General features: G+C 35.1%; 2 protein-coding genes across 4 annotated transcripts; both read right to left on the bottom strand.

The window, feature by feature from the left end:
* Positions 1 to 1,694: 1,694 nt before the first annotated feature.
* casp2 (caspase 2, apoptosis-related cysteine peptidase) lies at positions 1,695 to 15,091 on the bottom strand. Of its 3 annotated transcripts, XM_026284248.1 has the most exons (12): positions 14,729 to 15,091; positions 14,558 to 14,573; positions 13,761 to 13,922; positions 12,113 to 12,262; positions 11,438 to 11,513; positions 10,877 to 10,968; positions 10,580 to 10,759; positions 10,372 to 10,500; positions 7,818 to 7,908; positions 4,620 to 4,814; positions 4,409 to 4,518; positions 1,695 to 4,192 (listed from the first exon to the last, which is right to left on the bottom strand). In XM_026284248.1, the coding sequence occupies exons 3-12, from the start codon at positions 13,911 to 13,913 to the stop codon at positions 4,058 to 4,060; spliced, it is 1,311 nt and encodes a 436-aa protein (XP_026140033.1). In that variant the 5' UTR covers positions 13,914 to 13,922; positions 14,558 to 14,573; positions 14,729 to 15,091; the 3' UTR covers positions 1,695 to 4,057. The 3 variants fall into 3 exon arrangements, with proteins under 3 accessions (XP_026140033.1, XP_026140032.1, XP_026140034.1); XM_026284247.1 differs by having other exon boundaries at positions 14,558 to 15,091; XM_026284249.1 differs by having other exon boundaries at positions 4,626 to 4,814; positions 14,558 to 15,090.
* Positions 15,092 to 16,499: 1,408 nt separating this feature from the next.
* Positions 16,500 to 20,962, bottom strand: LOC113116228 (cation-dependent mannose-6-phosphate receptor-like). Its single transcript, XM_026284246.1, has 7 exons — positions 20,670 to 20,962; positions 19,591 to 19,757; positions 19,331 to 19,488; positions 18,881 to 18,987; positions 18,370 to 18,500; positions 18,134 to 18,260; positions 16,500 to 18,042 (listed from the first exon to the last, which is right to left on the bottom strand). The coding sequence occupies exons 2-7, from the start codon at positions 19,737 to 19,739 to the stop codon at positions 17,917 to 17,919; spliced, it is 798 nt and encodes a 265-aa protein (XP_026140031.1). The 5' UTR covers positions 19,740 to 19,757; positions 20,670 to 20,962; the 3' UTR covers positions 16,500 to 17,916.
* Positions 20,963 to 22,499: the final 1,537 nt, after the last annotated feature.

Here is a 22,499-nt window from a genome sequence, read left to right as displayed (position 1 = left end):
GTCCCAATTCTGAACTCTTTAGCAATGAGCAATACATTTATTACAGTATTTAATCATCTTTATTAACGTTAGTTAATAAAAATACAACTGCTCACTGTACAATCATTTTAGTGCAGGTCTATTAAATACTACTAACTAATACATAATGTATTAGTATACATCAAAATCACCATTAACAAATATTAATAAACCCTTCATCCGTATTTGACATTGTTAGCTCATATTAACTGACATTAACGTTAGAAGTCAGAACCTAACTGTAAAGTTACCAAAATATTTTTTCATATAAAAAATCTACGATAATTTCTACCTGATAAAAGACTTCAGAATCGGATTAATTGACATGACTTTTCCAGTGCTCTAAAAAAAAACCACTTGAAATACTCTAATATATATTTCAGAACTAATACAGAAATATAAACCGATATCTGTCATAGTTTTGCAATGTTAACAATAACTTTCTTTTATTGAATTTGTTATGTTTACCATGGTAAACTCTTGTAGGGTGACCATTCTTTTAATCTACGCATTCTGTAGTCAACAGAAACATGATTCAAATTCTAACACAAGCATTGTCAGGATATATTAAATAAATAAGGATCAATTTTACGAAGAAAAATTGTTTACAAAAAAACATTACTACTGTAAGTGTACTGTTGTGAATAAAAAGACAAAGACTCGAACAGAGAGCTGGCAGAGAGAGAGTGACTGAAACAGTTGAGCCCAAATGAGCGCACTTGTGTTTTGTGTTAAATAGATAACACAGGTCCAGATTTGCTTGTCTTTTCACATTAACGACATCCCCGCCGCTCTCAGTCATTACTAGACCTCCCCATCAATCTGCGGGCCTGAACCCCTCCCTGTCGGATTTCCGTTTTACTTCCAGCTCTTGTTTTTGTTCCTTCTGGCGAGCGAGGAGGAGTCCTGATTTTTGACAGGACACCACCCCCTCGGGGGCACCCGTGTAACATGATGAGAGAGTATGCGTTTTGGAAGGAGCTGGGGGGGGGGGCAACGTGACCCAATACAACAGCGTTCAATGCAGCAGCGAGGAAACTCAGATGCCCCACAGAGTCTTAAAATACAACACACTCTTGCTGCTATTCAACCACTACTCTGATTAACGGGTTGGTGAATACGTAAACTTTCTGCCAACTCGTGGCTTCTAGAGTCTGAAATGTTTACGGATATTAACCTAGAGGGACGTCCGAGTGAAGCATCCGTTGATCTGACGAGAGTGCTGCATACGGGGTCCTTTTTGTGTTGTTTGTCGTGTCGCTTTTTATATCACAACTGGCCCTTCCAATCGATGGGTCAGGATATACCTCAGTGGACAACTAAATAAAGCCTAAAAATAAATAAAGCGATTAAAGTAATCCTCCACGCATTTATATACATACCATCTGGGCCTTGCGGCGAAGGCTTCAGTGCTGGAGTCACGCTAGCAGTTCAGATGGGTAGGTGTTACGGGATCGGTACAATGACGGCCGTCCCTGCAGCCACGGCAGGAGAGAGAAACCCGAGCACGCAGATAAAAATGCATCACCACGGAAGCCGAGGACAACTCTGAAAAACAGAGAGGGAGTGAGAGACATCGAATACTAAACAACTTAATACAACATGGCTGATACTCTATTATAACCAGCCAGACAATAGACTCAAAACTCAGCAATCAACGACGCAAGTCAAAGGTCTTTGGAACAGTATTTCTTTATTACATGGAAGCTTTTGCATTACAAAAATACAAAAATGGCAGTTTCCCTAAAGATTCTTTAAGCACCTTTCATAGTTGGTTAGTACAGATGAAAAAGGCAGTGAATAAACCATGTAATATTAAGGTAGGCACTCATCAGGCAGGAACTAAACTGGATTTTATAATATGCATCTCTGTCCATTGTGGGTTTCAATACCATCATAAGGGAACTTTTAAACATTTGTTCCCACAACTAGAACCTAAGGGGCTAAATATCACAACGCTTCCCCTATTACAATTCTGAACACACATTCAAAACCAGTTTAACACAGCCTGAGAAATAGCCTGAGTTGTTTAAAGCAAAGCTAGGCTGGTTTTGGGGAACGTACTGTAAATGCGCTGGCATTCTCTCAATGGAATGAGTGCAGGATTTAAGAAATACTTATACAGTTTGGCAAAACTTTGGGTTTGAATTTAATACATTTTCTTAGTGTATACCTTTTAGTTTTATACCTTTTTATGTTTCCTACTTTAGTTTTGTTTTTTATTTAAAACTTCATATGACTGATGAAAATAATATTTCATCAAATACCCAGACATTTGTTTAAATACTTTTTTTTTTCTAAACAAACATGGCACTTTTTCCCATTATGAAAGTAATCTTTTATAAATTATTTATCTGCACCAGCCCCTCACTTTATATTTAGGATTTTAAATTTGCTTAAAATTAACCTATCCCTATATTCAAGTTCAAAGAAGCTTATTAGGTAAAATAAAAAATAATAAGCAGGTTGATTGAAAGCAATATCAGCATGAACAGTGTACATCTACATCATTGGCTTCTAAAACAGTACAAATAAAATACAGTAAAATAAAAGAATCACATTGAGTGATAACCTTAAGGTCATGACTACAGAATCAGGAAGACAAAGACACAGATGGAATCAAATTTACGCTCTAGATTCCCAGGAGGAATAATGGTGTGTGTGCAGAACAAGAAGACTGAGTCTAAACCCTGGAACCGCTCTCTAAATGATACGAGGTGAGCTAAAGAAGCACAAAGGCTCTCTACCACCACCTGCAGGCTTTTCTTCCAGACAGCATCCTTTCAGTCTCCATAATGTGCATTTGTTGGCACACAGAATGTTTAAAGTGAAAAGAAAAGTGCAAGAGTAAAAGAAATATGCATATGTACAGGCATAATCATGAAACATTATGAGGATGTGTGCGCGAGTATATATATATATATATTTATTTTTTTTAACAATACTCCGCATTGAAAACACCATTTGGAATGAAACTGAAATCCGGAAGTTTTTGAATTGCATGAATATTTACAGGACGATCAAGAGTATTTATATTTTTTTTAAAATAACTTTTATATGCCAACCAAAATAGAGAATTTTTTTTAACTTTGAGTCAGGAAGCCCTATTAAAATCCAATAAAGCTGCCATGGTGAACACAGGGTTACTAAAGAAAATTACCATTTGTCATGCCACAGTACTTATAGAAAACATTAATTTAAAGTTGTACTGATGTTGATAGAATGCATGAAAAGCTGCACTGAGGAAACCAAAGATAAAGTATGAGTGAATCCAATGAGTGAAATGGCAGGAGGGGTTTGGTATAGTACTGGCACAATGTTACTATGCATGTCTATCCATACAACCAACCGTATGTGTGACAGGCAGCTGCTCTGAATGTATCAACAAGATTACAGGTTGGCTATAAAAAAAGCTCTGCAATTACAAAACATACAGAACTTGAGTTAACTTGAGAAAGAAAAAAACTGTACAAAGTAAATTGAAAACAATAAAAATAAATCTGTTAAAACAAGAGCCTGATCAAATATTGGCTTCAGTAAAAAAAAGGGTATTTCTGTGTAAAATTTTACACAGCTGTTGAATGAAAAAAAGAATAATATTTGAATAAAAAAAATATTTTTAACCCCAATCTCCCCCTATAAAACATGAAAACAAATGGATTTTTTTTCCCACATATTTCTCACAAATGGCATCTTTACTCTTAGTAATTTCATGGGTTAAAAAAAAAGAGCAAGGCATAAAAAAAATACATTTTCTAAGTGCATCGTAGACAAAAAAGAAATAAAAAACACTCATTTGTAAATGATGCACACACATCCTAATGAACCTGTCATTGTGCTGAGGAATGTGAAACAGACGACACATGGAATGGGTGTAAGTAGATTTACATGACTCTGTGTGTTATGTGCTGAGCGCTGAGTGTACAGCAGGTGATGGATGTACACACATGCACTGAGCTCCAGCAACTGCATCAAAATCAGTTCTGAGGGCAGTGTGTTCTGTGTGTGCTTCATGTCTGGAGAGTGCGTGTGTGTGTGTCTAGTTGTTGGGGTAGTACTTGGGGAAGAAGTAGAGGTCTTTACAGAGGGAACTGGTGAACTCTGACATCTCTTTACAGCGATGATGGGCTGAACCGGGTGCATATCCCTCTCTGCTTTTAATTCGACTGTTTACCTACAGAGAACAACAGAGAAAGCAAAATACATTTTAACTAGGGATGTCAATTTACGATCATTTCCATGATTGATTGTTGCTTAAATTAACGATCAATTAATCGGTTAATCATTAACCTTAATGGTGCAAAATTCATCTACTGCAGTTTCACGCAATCAGACTATGACAGACAGGATGTGCAAAAGTCACTCAAATAAAAGGACTAAAACGTTTTACCTGCACAAGAATGTCTGCCAGGTGTGTGTTGTTGGCTCTCTGTCGGATTGCGCTGTTCAGTTCCTGAATGAACCAGGACCCTTTCTTGGTGTTTCTCATTGCAGCAGTGCCTGAAACACAAAACACAAAACATTAGAAATCAGCACAGGCTGTGACATATGACATGATGAATGGTAAGAAATCAGACGAAGACACATCAATGTGTACACACTGAAACCTTTGAGGGTGGCAAAGCCACAGATCATGTCGGATCTCTGGGGCAGTTTGACTCTCAGTCTCTCCCTGTCATTCTCCTCCCTCTGTTTGTCATCTCTTTCCCCCTCTCTGCCAGCATCCCCCTGTTCACAGCCTGGAGACTGAGTCCGTTCCTGACCATCCAACTGGTCCACACCATTGTCCATCTCCTCTGAAACAGAAAGAAATGTTTGTTTGCATGTGTGATAGGGTTCATGAACGCCATGCTAACTTCCGTGGTTATTTCATTGACAATTTAAAGTACAATAAAGGTATAAAATAAAGTTATTTTACAAACTTTTTTTTTTTAACAGCCATTTGTAATTTAGTCTTGGTCTTAATCAAATGTACATTTTACTCATCATGTTTAGTCAACCTTGTCCTGTTTTTGTTTAGTCAAGTTTAAGTTAAGCATTTAAGACAGATTTTAGTCAATGAAATCTTAGTCCCTTTTTTGTCATGCTGTATAATGAATACAAATTGTTTTTGCTCAAAAATTATAATTGTTATGATTAGTGATTCACCGATCATAATTTTTCATGGCCGATTCCGATCCTACTTAACAAAAAAATATATATAAACATTTCAGTTTTGTCACAGTTTAGTCGGTTTCGTTTCTCATCCAACACCCGAGAAGTTGAGCTGAACATCCCTTCACTGTCTCCGCTTGTGCAGGGCACGGACAGGTAGAGTACTACTCTCGTGCAGCTTCAGTGAGCAGGAAAGACTCTTATTTGTGCTTCAATACACCAACGGCTGTTCACTTCCTGCTATCTGTGCCTCAGACATGTAGCACCACACTTCCAGTGCCCACAGATTTCGAAATACTTCCACACAAATTACATGATTATATTTTAAATTAATCATAAACATATTAAAATAAATTAAGCTGATACATTTAAGTAAAGCAGAGGGATTAATCACAATGGGCCTCTGTCCATAGTTTTGGTCCATAGCTTAGCAAAAACCACGGCTTCGCAGGGCTTATTGCTTTATTAGACAACCTTAGCCTATAATTATAGCATTATTAACCTAAAGTAAAACATGAGCCAAGTGTTGGGCAACATTTGACAGTGTTAGATATGTCAGGACTGTTTTGTCAAAGTTAGATCATTCGTTCTCCAGCTGTGGCTCACTATTGGGGATACTCAGGATATGATTAAACATACGATAAAATCATTTAAACAAAATCCCTATAATTTATGTTTGGCTTTATTATAGCCAGTAAGTCATGCCATGTCCTGCCTGCTTGTGGCCTAGACTGGAGCTATTAATCCTGAATTTGCATATTTAACAGGTAAGTTAGTCTACTCCAACCTCCATTTAATTAAATCAATTTTCCAATATTATAGCTACTATCATCGAAAATCAACAGTAGGCTAAATAATAAAATTATCACAAATTCGTGAAAATGTTAGAATACAAACAACTATGTAAGGTCTACCAAACAGGGTTTCCAGGATTTCACAATTTTTGCGATCAAAATAACAGATTTTTCTGCGGCTTTTCTCAAAATGTGCAATTATATTTGCGACATTTCTTTTTGTTTTGCAGTGAAAATATACCACACAGAACATTCTCTTAACACTGTTAGGACTGTTCTGACTTGGAGAACCACTGTAGGTCTCCAGACTAAGGTTTGACAACACCAGCACTAGTGCCATTAAGTTCTACAGAAGGAGGCTCCAGCACCTGACAGTGATGTACCTTAATCGCACATAATGTCTGCATATACATATGAAAGATGTATTTTAAAGAGTGCTTCTTCATCTGCAGTATGTCTCTAAGATGTTACCTGTTAGATGTCAAATAGACATTTATTAGAATCCATGTAAAACTACTTCTTAGACTTTTATCAGAGTACACAGCAGATGATTCCCAGATCTTTAGTAGACGTCTTACAGAGGTAATAAATATATTACATCTGATAAAATTTACTTTTATTACTGCCATTTATAATGTCTAAACATTATTTAATGAATAAGGATAAGACTGAGAAGGACTGAATGCGCATTGCGATGACATCACTGGACGCTTCTAAGCCCAGGTTCTGCGGAAATTGTGGCAATTACGAAAATTTGCAATCTTTTGTGAAAACTGGTTCGAAAACTTGCATTTCCCCATATTTTAATTACTGAATGGAAGCGAGCTCGCATACATGTTTGGCAGCAAGCCAGCCGGATACCCAGTTTTTTTCAGTGTGCGCGCGTGCCAATGAACACCTCACATGATATCCTTCAGGTCCTTCTCTCAACATATAAATAAATCCACGCAAATGTTAGACGAAAGGCCTGCACTTAACACGAATTTAAAGTGTATCAAAAAAAATTGAGCTCGAAAATTTGATACCTTGTCAGATGACGTTTATTACTTTTTAATGCCCTTCATTTTGGCTAATTTCATTTACTACCTTTTACAACCCCGCGGACACCCTGGGATTTTCAGTTTCCAACTTAAAATACTACGACTGAGGTTAGACCCTTGAGCAATATGGCAGCTCACTGATCTGATATAGGCCATTATAGGCTTTTAATTGTATAAATTAATATGAAATTCCTAGTAGTTCCACTAATTCCAAATTCTCTATTAAAACAACAGTTGTTGAGTAAGTGCATTATATTCAGCAACCACAATAGCAAACAATATAGTCCAGAAGTCAGACTAGCTGAATGACACTTTCATGTTTCATCTTCATTTCGTCTTAGTCATTTTGTCATAGTTTTTGTTAATGAAATTAACGCTATGTATATAAAACTAATTTCTAACACTGAAGTGATTAAATTATTTTAAAAATTAGGAGAAAAGGACAAAGTCAGTCCAGTGTTATTTAAGTATTATTTATAATATAGTATATATTTAAGCTTAATTTTTTTAGTTTTTGTAATTTTGTTATGTGCTTCTGGCATTTTTATTATCATTTAATTTCAGTTCTAATTTAATTAATTTCATCACATCAACTTAAATGTATTTTATTTTGGTTAGTTAACAAGGCAACTTTCTTCTAAAGATTTTTAAGTTTAAATTTTTTAATCTAATATTTCTACTTTTTTATACTCTTTATTTCAATGAACAAAAACATTATTTTATTTAGTCAGTCAAGTGTGTCCATTTGTTTGACCGGTAGTCTGTGTTTAAAAACACATTAACAATGACTGGTTAATCACTGATAACTCACCTCCACGACAAGCCTGAATGAAGAACATCTTTGGCTTATTCTGGAGCAGAGGGCAGCGGGCATTATCAAATACCTCAAACACCCAGTCCAACTGAGAGACAAAGAGAGAGATATTTGAAAATCTGATATATAAAATAATCTTATGTGATGCAATAAATTTACTTCAAGTGGAACTAACATACTGATAAAATCACACCTGTATATTTATAGCTAAAAATTAGTAGTGATGCACCGAAATAAAAATTGTGTCAAAACTGGAAATTCGGAATGCACTTGGCCGAACATAAACAGACTTTTTAAAAACTTAAATTTGAAATAGTTTGAAATATAATAGTAATAATTAGGGATGGGTCACGATTTTTGAATTAGTCGATTTAATTACAGAATACCGATTAGGCTGTGCGATTATTTTCTAAGGATGAGAAACGTGCCACGAGCGCGTCTGACCACCAAAGCCCGGCTCGGTTGACTAATGTGATCGATCCGTGCCGCGCTCGACACAGTTGGTTGGAAGAGGTGGGCCAGAGTGCGGTTCAGTTTAATTAGGCTGCATTACTGATATGTGCAGTAGAGGTCTTCACGGGTCCAAAAATTCGTGCCCGAACCCGACAGAGACCCGTAATGTACTACACCGAACCGACCCGGACCCGTCTATTATTTCAAAAGCTGGACCCGGACCCGTGTAGATCCGAGAAATGCCTACCCGGACCCGACCCGGACCCGTATATTTTTTTAAATCTGGACCCGAACCCGCCGGGAAGACACAGACCCGACTGGACCCGACGTTCACATATTCCACCTTAAATTGCTATTACTAGTCAATAAACCTGTTGCGAAGAATTAAAGTAAAACGAAGTAAAACGCAGTTTGGCGGTCGAAGTGTCCCTCACTGCTTGCCATAGAAACATAACTGCACATGCGTGCTAGCTTTATCAACCTAAAATGCTTTAACGCAATTTGAGCGTCATAGAAAACATTCATGTGACAGTTCACCTCAGATTGTGTTGCTGATTTGAAATATATTAAACATGAGTGTGTCAAGTCTGCAAGCATTACTGTGTGTGCACTTGTATTAACTCTTGAGTCTGCGAGTGAAAGAGAGAGAGAAAGATCACTTTTTTTAGCTCACTCTTTTCTTTTCCTAATTTTACAAGTTGCAAGTTATTAAAAACACAAGCAGTCTTTGATCACGGCCGGATGTTATCTGAGTCCGATGACTCCGATCGCACGGGTATTACACACAATGTTAAACAGACCCGGGACCCGAGGTAATAGATTCGGACCCGACCCGGACCCGGCTAATGATTTAAAATATAGACCCGAACCCGTACGGGTCCCGGGTCGACAGGTCTCGGGTGCACTGTGAAGACCTCTAATGTTCAGCATGATTATGTGAACATTTCTGAGCGTCAAACGCAATAGATCTATAAAGCAATATGTTGTAAGAGGGTCTTCTGTGTCACCGCATCCCAAACGACTCAAAATAATAAACCACAAAGTTAACAAAAGAATGCACTCCACTGCGCTGAGCGAGAAACGTCCTGTTTCCAATGTATTAAGTCGTGGTTACTAGCTATCTGCATAAAAATTATTTGTTATTTGTTGAAAGTATAAAATTTAATATTCCACTGGTTGATAATGATAAATTAGTTACAGGCCATATATAATATATATATATATATATATATATATATATATATATATATATATATATATATATATATATATATGCTTGGAAATAATATGTAAATTTTTTATCGTAATAAGCTTTGGCATTTGTTACTTTTTATTATTACACAAAGCCTCAGCCTTCTGTCAATTTTAAGATCAAATACAAACAATACATGTTTTTCCACACTCTTTAATTTGTAGTGAGATATTCGCCTCCTTTCAAGCAGCATGTGAATCATAGATATGTTCCCGTTTAATATTTGCAGCACAAAATAAAAACGTTGTTGAGAAAAAAAAAACTGAACAATACAAATGAGTTTTAAGTGAAATAAATTTGAGTTAAAAAAAATTATCAGTAAGCCTGTTGCTGTTTTTTGTGTTAAATATGAAGAATGAAAAGTGCCACATTTTTTTTTTTTATAAATTATTTTTGGCAGAGTATACAGGTATAATATATTCATTTTTACTTCACACATTGTAACATGATTTTATTGTCATAGTTTTGACTTTATTCCTATTATGACGCCAACCTTACTTATTTATTTATTTTTTGAGAATGATAAACTGATCAAAAAGGTTCGGTATTTTTCAGCGAACCGTGCCCCCCCTAATTTCAAGTAATAAAATATTATAGTTTACCGAATGCGAATCATCTGCGATTATGACGTGATATTGCGTAGCTTCTCAGTGAACTACGGCTCTGTGTAGTAAATGCCGCCCCATTTGAAACCAGGTGATGGACATTTGATACATAATATAATGCATTTTTTTACAAAATCAGTAAATCGTTAAATAAAACCCAACTGTTTTGGCCTTTCCAAAATTGTTGGTTGCCAAAATTTTCAGTGCATCAATAAGAATTAGGTATTAAAATCAAGCGCACCTCCAGCAGCTGTCCATCAGTGCCATAGACAGATCCCTCAACTCCATGTGACAGCAAACACACAATAGTGCAGTCATACTGTGCATGTTCCCGCTGCTGGGCAAACTGCTCTAGGCACCTGCGCATTGCCTGAAAAACACAAAACAAAACCATAATAAAAGACGTTGCTTTGCAGTGCAGTCTGAATCTGTCAGCGTGTCTAACTCACCTCTGCTGTTAGGTCTTTGTGGAGGCTGACTGTGAAATCTAGTTCCATGAAAAGTCTTCTCAGCGTCTCTTCATCCACCTCTCCTCCCCTTCGGACATCTAACTCATTGTTAGCCGAGTCAAACCTCATGTTACTCAGTACCAAGGCCAGTCCTCGTGGGCAGGAGCGCATCGGGTAAGCCTGAAAGGAAAGACATTTGCATAGAGGTTACACACTGTGCTAACATAGCTTAAATTATATGCAAATAAAATGGGTTGTGTGTGAGTGTGCAAAGGAATAGGGTTTGTGTCCTTGTACCTGTGATCTATGGGACTGGTAAAAATCCGGCGTGCAGGGAAGAACAGCTGTGGTCACGGGAGAGTCGGCATCCAAACACATCTCCATGGACCCTAAAACACACAAAAACCACCCCATTTCACTCAAAAATATTAAACTCATCTAACATAATTTGCCTTTACAAACTGTTCTTTCTTCTATAACAGTTAATGTAAAAAGGTATTGTTATTGCTAACAAAAACTACAACTTTTAACTAAACATGCTTATTAGTAACTGAAATAAAGCTGAAACAAAATAAAATATTAAACATTTTAATATTGTAAATATTGTCTTGGCACCTGAAATAAATACACTTTTATTAACCAATAACAATGATTTCAGAATTTCAGGACAGATCTTACTGGAAATCACATCCATAAGGCTATGTTTATTATGTAAAAATAAAAGACCTACAGCAAACTTATCACCAATTTTAAAAAGTAATTTTTATGACCATCCTCTTTGATAGGATGTCCTTATCCATGTGTACAACAGTATCAGATATTTGGCTTGGTTTATCGTTGTTACAGTAAAGTGTTCACCATGAGTCCGGGCTCTTTTCGCAGGTATAACACATTCCTGAGTTGGAAAGGACAGTGATGGCTCTGAAAAGCTTTTCTGTGAAGATAATAAACAAAACAGAAAATCACTTTTCTACACTGACTACATAAACAAAATGCAGAATATACACCACGATGACAGTTTCAGTCAGTCTCTAATACAAAGGAAAGGAGAGTTTGTAATTGTTTTTTTAAAGAATCAGTGCAGTTTGGGTGTGGTAATAAACTGGTGCATAATATTGACTTTGCTGCATTGTAACTTCCCCTTTAGTTTTACTCTCTCTATTCCACCGACCCAGATCTGAACTCTGTGCGTGGTGTGATCTCTATGAAGACTGATCTGCCACTAATGACCAGAGAACATTTTGTATTTTGGAAAAGAAAATACTTTATATAGTTGATTATATATAATGTTTAGGAAAAATATATAATTTTCAATATAAAGAAAAAAAAATGCTTTATTCTCCTTCCATTAAGTATAAAAAAATAATTCCTATGATAACAGCACATCTGTCTCCCTGCAACTCATCAAATGTGCTGTTATTGATGAAGACTTTTCCAGTCCCTCACTGCATGATCACTGCAACCATTGTTCTTAAAGAAACCGGTCAAGTCAGTTTAAGTGGGTGTGATTCTGAAGTGAGGGCACGAACTCACGTCTTTCTCAGTAAAGTCCATGAGCAGTCTGCAGAGATGCTGTTGCTCTGTTGCCGTAAGAGCAGCACAGAAGCTGCTGAATGCTTGAGGGCCACGTTTAGGCAAAAGAAACAACAAATGACGACTCTTTCCCTGGGATGTCGGTTTAGCCTAAAAGATTAAAATTTCACCATAGTTAAAAATAATCAAAGCTTTATTTATGAGTCTTTACACATTAGGACTATTAAATCAATCTATATATATCTATACATATGTATGTGTGTGTGTGTGTGTGTATGTGTGTGTGTGTGTACGCGCATGTGACCCTTGACCATTAATTTTTTTTTTGAAATTGATATTTGTACATCATCTGAAAGCTGAATAAATTATCTTTTTCATTATCATACATCAAATTTCAGTTTAAGCAACATGTTCTACTTAAAACATATTTCTCACAGACTCTACGTGTATATATATATATATATATATATATATATAAAACCAGCATTAAAGCTGCAGTCCTTAACTTTTTTTAGTTAAAAATCATCCGAAATCAATATTTGAACAAGTACATAACTAGCCGGTGTTCAAAACTATCACCTTACTTTAGCCCGTTTCACAACGGTTAGCTTATAATCATTTTTTTCTAGGTTTTCATGGGAAATTCAAGCATGGTGCCACGTCATTACGTCACGTCCGTTAACATAAAGAAGTTGTCCCAGCTACTAGACTATCGCATATGAGGATCCTCCAGGTGGAGGATCCTTTATAGCCTTTTCTCACAGCAGCTGGAATAATTAAATGTATCATGTTGATGGCGGATTGTGATCCAGAAAGGATTATATGTTCATGAAACACATGTGAATGAAATTAAATTATATTCCAGTTTTAAATGTGCATCTGATTACAGATAGCCTGGGTTTACAAGAGATTTGTATTTGAAAGACAACCAGTTCAAAGGAAGCATAATTAGCTTTTTTTGGTTAAATGAATTTCTTAATATGAAATTCGAATGGTATGACGATTAGAAGTTAGACTGTACAGAAATTGAAATCTAATACACACTATAGGCCTCCTCACAGTCATGCAATGCTGATGTTGTTTACATGAATAATTTGAGAATAAAGTATAACAATAATAATAATTTGCATGTGACATGAGCTAACCGATCTTAAGATTAAAATCGCCATTGGTAGCGTGATTCATTGTGATGCTTTTTTTCCCTCAGTTGGTCAGAACAAACGTGCGACTTCTTACTTGTTCAGATGACAATATCCAGTGAAAATTCTTACTTGGCTCATATACTCCAAGACATAGGCTAGAATCTGTGATTGCGAAGTACAGTAAATATCAACACTTGGGGTGGTAACTGACTGCCACACACACATTCTCCTCTAAAACATTAGATTCATGTGCGCTGGAGCTGTGCCTCTACACAACCCACAAGGAAGATAATTCCACCATACATTATAGTTTTCATTTTTTATCCACTTAGAAAATCGACGCGTTTTATTTTGTGCCACCATACATACTCGTGTAACTACTTATGTAACTGTCTTTAAATAGTGAAAACATAGAAGTGTTTGGTGGCTTCTAAAGTGACTTGTACCATAGCAGAACAACTGTTTGTCGCAGAAAACAATCAACAAAGTGATGTAATACTACGTACCATAATGGTTTCAGCCATGTTTTCTGTAAGGATTCCATCTTGTTGCAGACACTGGATCAGCAGATCATCCACCACTAAATCCTGCAGAATTGTGACAGAGTTCTTCCTGAGCGCTCGTCTCTCCCACTCTTTCATGCCACAATCTCCCAGCATGATGAACCTCTGAGTTTAAAAATGGAAAACATCCATCCAATTATTATTATTATTATTTTTTTTTTTTTTTACAATTTAACAGAAATTATAAAATAACAGTGAACGGTTATAAATTATACAAAAATAAAAATGTTTATAACTCAACAAAATTAGTTTAAACTGTTTTTTAAGTGATACTGGAATTTATTAAGACTTTAATTTTTTATGATTATATTATAGTTATGTAAAAAAAACCTATTACCTGTACATTATTAATATTTATTATTTTAGATTTTTATTAATATATTAATATTTCTAAGTATTCTGATATGTCGTATTTGTTGTGTTTACTTCATTCTGACTTTAAATTAAAACATTTTACTATACTGTTTTTATATTAACATGCAACTGTCAATGTCACTGCGATAAGATGTTAATTTTTAAGTATGCCTTTATTTGCATAGAGCCTATAATTTATCAGATTTAATTTACTAGGTTTTTCTTTTTTATTCGGGGTGAAAGTGACCTTCGTCTGTGTTCATGATGTCAAAACATCGACCATGATCATGTACACACACAGGTGAGGAGGCTCAAGAGATCCGCGTGCCTCCACACAGTGTCCTGCTAGTGTCAACAAGTAATAAAGGCTTCAAGGTTCACTTTACCTGTTTTGGTACAGTCCTTGCCGTGTGGAGATGACAGAAAATTACACTATAATTATGATGTATGAAGCGTGAGGTTCATTTGATGTAAATCCAGAATGATAAATGCTAGCTCGCGCTGCAAACTAGATTAGCATGCTAATCAAAACGATACATAACAATGCTGACACTAACCTTATAATAAAAGTAAGACAGCTGCTTAATTGCAGCTTAAATAGTTTTGTGATCCTTTCCTAGGCTGGTTATGAAATTGAGGAGCGATAATTTTTTTATTATTAAAATAACAACAAGCTACACAATACTATTAGCAGTCAGGTGCTAGCGCGTCGTGTAGGCTTCGTGTACTCGATGCTAAATTCATCCTTTAAAATAAATTTCTCTTAGTCTTTTCTTCTTCGTTCTCGAGGCAACACGCAAAACGACAAAATTCGTACCGAAAAAAAATGTATTTTTAAAAAATAACTGACAGCTCTCAGATTATCTCAATACAAACTTCCGCGGGTGATGATTGAGCCAGCCTACTGGCCAGCCAATAGCATTGTGCATGTAGATGATTGACGTGAGAAGCAGCCTATCACAGCCTTGTCCGCCCACGAAAGGTGTGGACGTTTGTTTCATCCACTTGAAATTTGAAATTTGAAACTTAGAAATACAGTTCATTTAGTGATTTCATGATATCAAATGACCATAAAATATCAGCACAAGTTTAATTTCTTTTCACATTTTATTTAAAGTCTCCATATTTCCCAGACTCAACCAGGCTTGGTTGTAGTAGGACTACCAGAGGCTGCCTCTTTTTTAATTTATATTATACTGCATTAACTGAAAATACTATTCTTTTACTATACTATACTATTGTTTTCTTCTAATATTTGTACCATTATATGTAACAATAATTGGTGCTTAATTTAGAGGTGAATATTGATTAGTGCAAAAAAAAGACTGTAATGTAACGTCCAAATGTAATATATAAACCTGAATTCCAATCACTGCATCCAAACCAAGTTCCCAGATTGCTGATATAGAACCTGTGGAAAAGTGGAAATCAGAGTCAAATATCTATGACTGATGTTGGCAATAATAAATCAAGAGTTCTTTCAGAATGTCTTATAGTACTGAGATCAGATTTAATTAAGTTACATTATTTTTTATTAATCCACTCAATGTTTTTAATAAGTAACTTTATCTTTGTCTTAGCAAAATAATGTCATGGAGTAGTATTTATTAGCATTGTGGGGGGGGGGGGGGGGGGGGTTATCCAGTGAAACATTTTGTCCATATTTTAGTTAATTTTTCTTTATTTTATTTGCACTTGCATGCATTACCCTTAAACAGCTCATTTGATTCATTCTAACTTAATTCTTAATTGCTGAATTTAATTAATATTGCTTACAATCTGCTGGCAAGATTCTAAGTAGATATATTGTTATAATTATTTTTTTATTTATATTTTACAGTGTAGAATTATAAATGTATCCAGTTAAATCAATGTTATATTTTGTTGCAGTTACAGTTATATAACATCTCAATTCAATATTAATATAATTGAACTGACAAAGATCACACGACTTTACGTTTTTCCTCCAGGATATAATGTAGAGTCGCTTTTTCTTCCTAAATGACGTGTCCCATTAATCTGAAAGAATGAATGAAATGGAAGTCCATTTAAGTAACAATATTAGTCACCTTTCTACATCATACCCACATGACTAAGCAGCGGGGTACCCTAAATGATGCAATAACAAAATATTAAATGAAACTAGTCCAGTCAGATTTAGCCATCAGTAGAAGGGAACTGAAAGGGAGGAACGAAAGAAAAATTGAATGTCTTAACTGTCTAGTAATTTAAATATTGGACAAAAAAAAATAGATCAAACTTAATAACTAATAGTTAATTCATTAGATTTAGTTAGTTCTACAGAAACACTAGTCAAGTGCGCACACACACCAGTAATCAAACACTTTATTCACACTTTCTACTAAACAAAGCAAACAAAATATGAATTTTTCACACTAAAATTGTAAAGAACAATAAAGCAGTAGCAAGAACAGTGAAGTCACGTCTTTGCACAGGCCTGATGTACTGTACATCAGAATCAAGCCAAATCAATGCATCATTCCTCTTTATGCTATTAGTTGGACTCTAGTTGTTAAAGCAAAAGCTAAACCAGCACTTTCAATCTGATGATAAGAGGTGCTCTTCAAGCCTCTAGCTTTTATACACAGACCAAATCTTCACAACACCTCGTATGGCTTGGGTTGATAACCATCAGCTCTCTTCCTCCTGGATCTGCAAATACATGTAAGGCTATGATCTATTACCTCAAAAACAGGAGTTTTTAAACTCATTCACCATCTAGGCTCCTCAAGAACATGGTTATGTTTAGAGAAAATATATGACTCCACTAAAAAAACGAAAAAGCTTCAGTGCATTCAAACAAACAGTACTTAAAAACGGTGAAAGCCAAACATAATAGTGTTCTGTCATAGTCTGGGAATTTACGCTGTGGTTTCCAGTGAGGATGTAGTTTTTATACCATATGAAATATATCCCTTAGTCAAAGTATCATAAACATTTGCAATATCAAGTGAAAAACGGAAAGATGTTGTGTCACATCTGTTAACTGATATCAACAGTAATGTGCCACAAATGGGTCCCTCGCAGAAAACCTTTTTAACTTCTATAAAGCATACTTTTCTTAAGTATCTTATTAATAACAGTTATGATAGCAATTTATCATTAACAAAATCATTCAGAAACATTGCATACAGGCTGTAACAAACTAAAGAGGCAGGTTTCATCAGATCCTTGTAACTTCTTTATACTACCACAATATTTAGCATATTTTAATTCAATTTTTGAAATAATCAATATAAGTTAATTTTTTTGGAAAATCTGGAAATAGAAAAATCTTTTTCAACATTTAATTGATTGAGTTGGTGGAGCACAACTAAAAAAACAACAACATTTAAGTTTCACCAAAGATGGGTTCATTCTCCAAATAAAAGCAGATTTAACCGTTCTAAACAAAACTACAAGTAACGCAGTCGAGCAGCTTGGATGTCTTTTACTTCCTATAAAGAGAGAAAACAGGGGCAGTGTTGCATGTTGATGATATCTTGTAATAAGTATCAAATGATCCAATATATGTCTTTGGATTTTTGAAAACTAATTAGCAAACCATAACATTTAACAAACACCAAATCAACATTTTTATGGATAAATAGTGAATAAGTGCTATTGTGAAGAAAAAAAACAGCAGCTCTGAACCAGAAATACATCTGCTGAACTGAACATCTCTCTTTGGGTTCCAAAACCGTAATAACTGTCCAGCCTCTTCTCATTGGTTCATGTGATTTGGTCACATGGGAAGTAAATGGTCATCCCTTTCCTCTTGCTCTTCCCCAAGAGGTTCAGTAGCCACGCCTCTATATGTGGGCGCTTCTTCTCTGTTGCCACGGGACCGACAGACAAAATCGCATCCATCCTGTGAGGATAAAACATTTTTTTAATTTGATTCATTAAGAAAAAAAAAAAAGATAAACTGAGACAAATGTTTATGTAATTATTATACTTACAGCAGATAAGTTGCCAATCTGTGACCAAAAGCCATAGTTAGGGAACTGCTCGACTCCCTTGGCTCCAACTACGAGTCTCTGATAGAGGAATCCACCAGTGAGATACACAGCCAGGCAGCAGAGTACACTATGGAGAGCAAACAGGAACATGATCACATGTAAAGTATGACATTCATCTTGCTCCTTGATGATCTCTAATTGTGTGAGGATCACTGTGAGAATTTTGAAGCACTCACATAATAAGGATTATGGAGCCGGCACTGAGTTTGGATGGGATTACAGGACAGACTGCATCAGAATCCAGTTCAAACAGGTAATAACATCCCCTGTCCTTCTGATTGTCCTCCAAAACCACCGAAAATGCATTCTAAGAAAACACACCCACACACACAAAAAATTACAAAAAGTAATAAGAGCTAAGAAATAATTGCAGTTGAAATTATGAGGTCATTCTGGTTATTGTCAGGGTCTATCTTGCATACCTGAGATCATTATTTAGTTCCAACATGATAATGCACTAACGCTACTAACTTTGTTTATGGTAAAAGTAATGTGTTACTTTACTAGTCACTTGAAAAAGTAATCGGATTACGTAACTTGTAATGCATTACCTCAAAACACTGGTTATGAGGATCAATAATAATGCTTAATTTTTTCTTATCCAGATCTAATTATAGATTTTAAAAGTCCATGAAAAATTAATAAATGCATTTTTATTTCATTAATATAGGGGTGGAGAGTTCATACCTTAGTACTCTTACTGCATGAAATCATAATCAAGGCACTTCTCGGCTCTTTTGAACAATGGTTGTCGTATGCATCTCCCCCCTCATAGAAGAGCAGAATCCAGTCACCTGCATAAAGGACAAAAGGAGAATTAGGGTCAAAAAATGAGCTAGCAAGGCTTCCTGTGACAAATGGAAAAAGTTCTGTGATTTAGCCAAATTAGATGCGTTTTATTGCATTTACAATGCATCCCTGCTAACTGCTACTATATAATCAAATTAAACAAAAGCCACAATACACAGAAGAATCAGCTGACAGAACAGAAATATTCAGTAGTCATTATTATAAATTATAACAATTCAACCTTTCAAATTTTGATTCCAAAAAGATACCAAGGCCGAAATAAACATTAGGAAAGATACATTTCGAAAAGTCCACCTGTAGCAAAAAGCAGCAAGCAAGGTTACATACTTCCTCTAATAGCTCGTGTTTGGTTGTAGTTGCCGATTCGCACAACCTTTCCATCTTTTTTTTCTTTCTGCACAAGACCTGCATCTTTCATTCCGCCAGCATCTCCACACACCTGAAAAATATACACATATGCGTCCCCCGGTCTTTCTGCGGTGAAGCTGTTCAGAGGCAATATGAAAACAGTTAACAAGACCAGCACAAACTGCAAACCGAAAGAATGCTAGATCAACTTGAAAAAAAAAAAAAAAACACAGTCTTACTTTTGATTGGTGAGAGGCTCCAGTAAATTGAGCGTATTTTTCTCAGTTTCGCTCCCTGAAATCAGCTTGCAGTTTTTTGTGGTGAACTCAGCTTGCACTCCAGCAAGTAGTAGGAAAAGAGGAGCGATTAGTCTCAGAGACAGCAACATGACTTTCACAGGTGACACCTGATGGGAAAAGGGCAACACATTAAAAAAACTGAGCAGTGAATTTATGCAATGATTGACTTGCGAATGCACATAAAATGTGGGCAGTGCATATAATACAGGTTTCCCTATGCAAACTCCAGTATTTTATGACAAAACTGGATTTTCAGCATTCAGCTTTACTCCAGTCTTCAGTCACATGATCATTCAGAAATCATTCTATGCATGCTGATTTATAATCAATGTTTGAAAAAGTTGTGCTGCTTAAATGTTTTTTTGAATATAATTTTTATTTTGAATAAATGCTGTTGTTTTAATAAAGGAATCAAAGAAAAATATCACAGGCTCCAATAAAAATATTAAGTAGCACAACAGTTTCAACACTGATATCAAATCAGCATATAAATTCTGTATTTTAGATCAAATAAATACATTCTTGATGAGCATAGAAGACTGCATTAAATAACATTAAAATCTTAATGATCCCAAGATTTTGAACAATTACTTCCTGAAACGTGAAATATTTTTGGTCTAAAGTGCTTAGGATTTAAACCAAAAAGGTGCACTCTGAAACGCTAAATCAGAAAGATCATCGTAGGTTCTTTAATAAAGACTTTTGTTTTTCAAACTACAGACAGATGCTGTTATTTTTACAATTTGATAAAACTCGCTAAGAATGCTATTGTTGTGCATGTTTACAAACTGTTACCAAAACTACAAAAACCTGGTTGTAAAGCCAAAAACGGTGTTATGATTATTTTAAATGACTGAAAAAGACAACACTAAAGCTATACTGCATGGTTCAAGTAAGCAATGAAGCAAACGGTCATGAAGAACTTTAGTTAGAAACCAGACAAACATGCTGTTAGCATAAACTGTCATCTTTATAATGCATGAAATGAAATAAAGGCATAAAGCTGATCACAAACCAACCTTTCGGAATTCCTATGACCGTGTTTACTGTAGATAAATACAAGTAAAGATCTTAATAGCTGTCCACCCAGCTTGGGATCTTCTTTCCCAAACTGTCGCACTTAATGTCTTTAAACAATACTTAACGACATTACGCCAAAATATCCGGTGGTATCAATAAACACATTGAATAAACAAACTCCTGATTATATTCGCGTTAAAACGCTTGCATTATTCAAAGGATTTAATGGTTTCTGTTCAAACGCGGAAGTGAACCTAAACGGGCGCCACATGTGACTGTACGGAAGGCGGAAGGCGAAGTGCTGCACGTGCGCATGGATATTGAGTGCTGCTCAAACAAGTACAGTCTAGTGCTGTACATCTAGTTCATCTTTAAACAAAGACGTGTTTTTCCCGATAAGCCTAAAAGTAAAATGTCCTGTTCGATGTGGATTTTATCGTGGAAGTACGGCGAACGTTTAGTTAGTTATTCCAATGATACCTTTGAATGTTCATAGCTTACTTGCTGACCAAAGATCATTTGAAAACGCCCTCAGTTTTATACATCATACATTAATCATGTAAAGTTAGTAATGTTTTGTGGTGATAACTATTAGATATGGTTGGTAATATATATATATATATATATATATATATATATATATATATATATATATATATATATATATAATTATAACATAATTTTTGTATTTTAAACGTGTATATTTAAACCATAGACTGTATGATTTAAACCCCTAATAATGCCTGTTGTTTTGTCTTTTTCAACAGTTTGTCAGTGAACATAGGTGCTTAACCTTGAGGAGCTGTTGATCTTCAACCTTAGGATGTCAAACATAATTTTAGTCCAACAAAACGTTTATTCAAATCTCTTGATCTCAAATATCAAGAAATGAACAAGGGCCTAATTTGTGCTTTTTATAGGAAAATGACAACTGTTTTTCAGTCTCAAAGAGAGTTTGGTTAGATTATATATATATATATATATATATATATATATATATATATATATATATATATATATATATATAGCATAAGTTATGTGTTTAAATACTAGTCACATGGAGTGACAATGCTAATCCAGTCAGTTCTTACATCAGCTTTGTAATATTAACATTGCACCAGTTTAATTTCAGTGCACCAGTTTAGATGTGTTTTGTTATTATATGCCAATATGTTTATATGTGGTTTTGTGAGATGCTACTAGTTAACTAACCAAGGCCATATGCTAGCACTTCTTTTCTCCTTTAGGATTTCAGGATATACTTTATCTTTGTAATTACATTTGAAATACCTGTTTTACATTTCAAGTTACTTTTCCTGGTAATGCGGTAAAGTTTAAATGAAATCTAAATCTACTGTAACTCGCATTGGTTTCATATGGATTATTTTAATAGAATATTTTTTTCGACATGACTTATACTTAATTTAATAATAGACACTTCAAGCTTTCTTTAGATATATTGTATTTCTCAGGTCATTTTCATTCATTTAAATTACTAATTTAGGAAGATATTCACGTCGACTGCAGAAAGTGCACCCTATTTTTTATTTTATTTTACTAAACAAAAAAAGTTTTGAAGATAATGGGAGTGTAGGCTATAAAAATAATAGGCTACTTGTGAATTTTTTTCAGTCATTAAATTAATGAAAGAACTATGAGTTTATTGGTAACACTTTATTTTACAGTCCCGTTCCTCATGTACATACTATGTACATATTATAGTAATTACAATAATTATGTAATAACTAGGTACTAACCCTGAACCTACCCCTAAACATAATCTTACCCCATGTAGTTACCTTGTATTACCAGAAATGTCTTAGATAAAT

This window comes from Carassius auratus, chromosome 16, assembly GCF_003368295.1.
Source record: "Carassius auratus strain Wakin chromosome 16, ASM336829v1, whole genome shotgun sequence".
NCBI lineage: Eukaryota > Metazoa > Chordata > Actinopteri > Cypriniformes > Cyprinidae > Carassius > Carassius auratus.
Note: the sequence above shows the minus strand (reverse complement) of the source record. Positions and strands in the feature narration are given on the sequence as shown.

Coding starts and splice junctions, on each gene's coding strand:
- casp2 (XM_026284247.1), bottom strand. CDS start 13,913: ATGCTGGGAGATTGTGGCATGAAAGAGTGGGAGAGACGAGCGCTCAGG. Junction 12,263..13,760: donor ACATGGCTGAAACCATTATG/GTACGTAGTATT, acceptor TTAATCTTTTAG/GCTAAACCGACATCCCAGGG. Junction 4,519..4,619: donor TGCCACCCTCAAAGGTTTCA/GTGTGTACACAT, acceptor TTTGTGTTTCAG/GCACTGCTGCAATGAGAAAC.
- LOC113116228 (XM_026284246.1), bottom strand. CDS start 19,739: ATGTTGCTGTCTCTGAGACTAATCGCTCCTCTTTTCCTACTACTTGCT. Junction 18,501..18,880: donor CATGCAGTAAGAGTACTAAG/GTATGAACTCTC, acceptor GTGTTTTCTTAG/AATGCATTTTCGGTGGTTTT. Junction 18,043..18,133: donor AGATTGGCAACTTATCTGCT/GTAAGTATAATA, acceptor TTATCCTCACAG/GATGGATGCGATTTTGTCTG.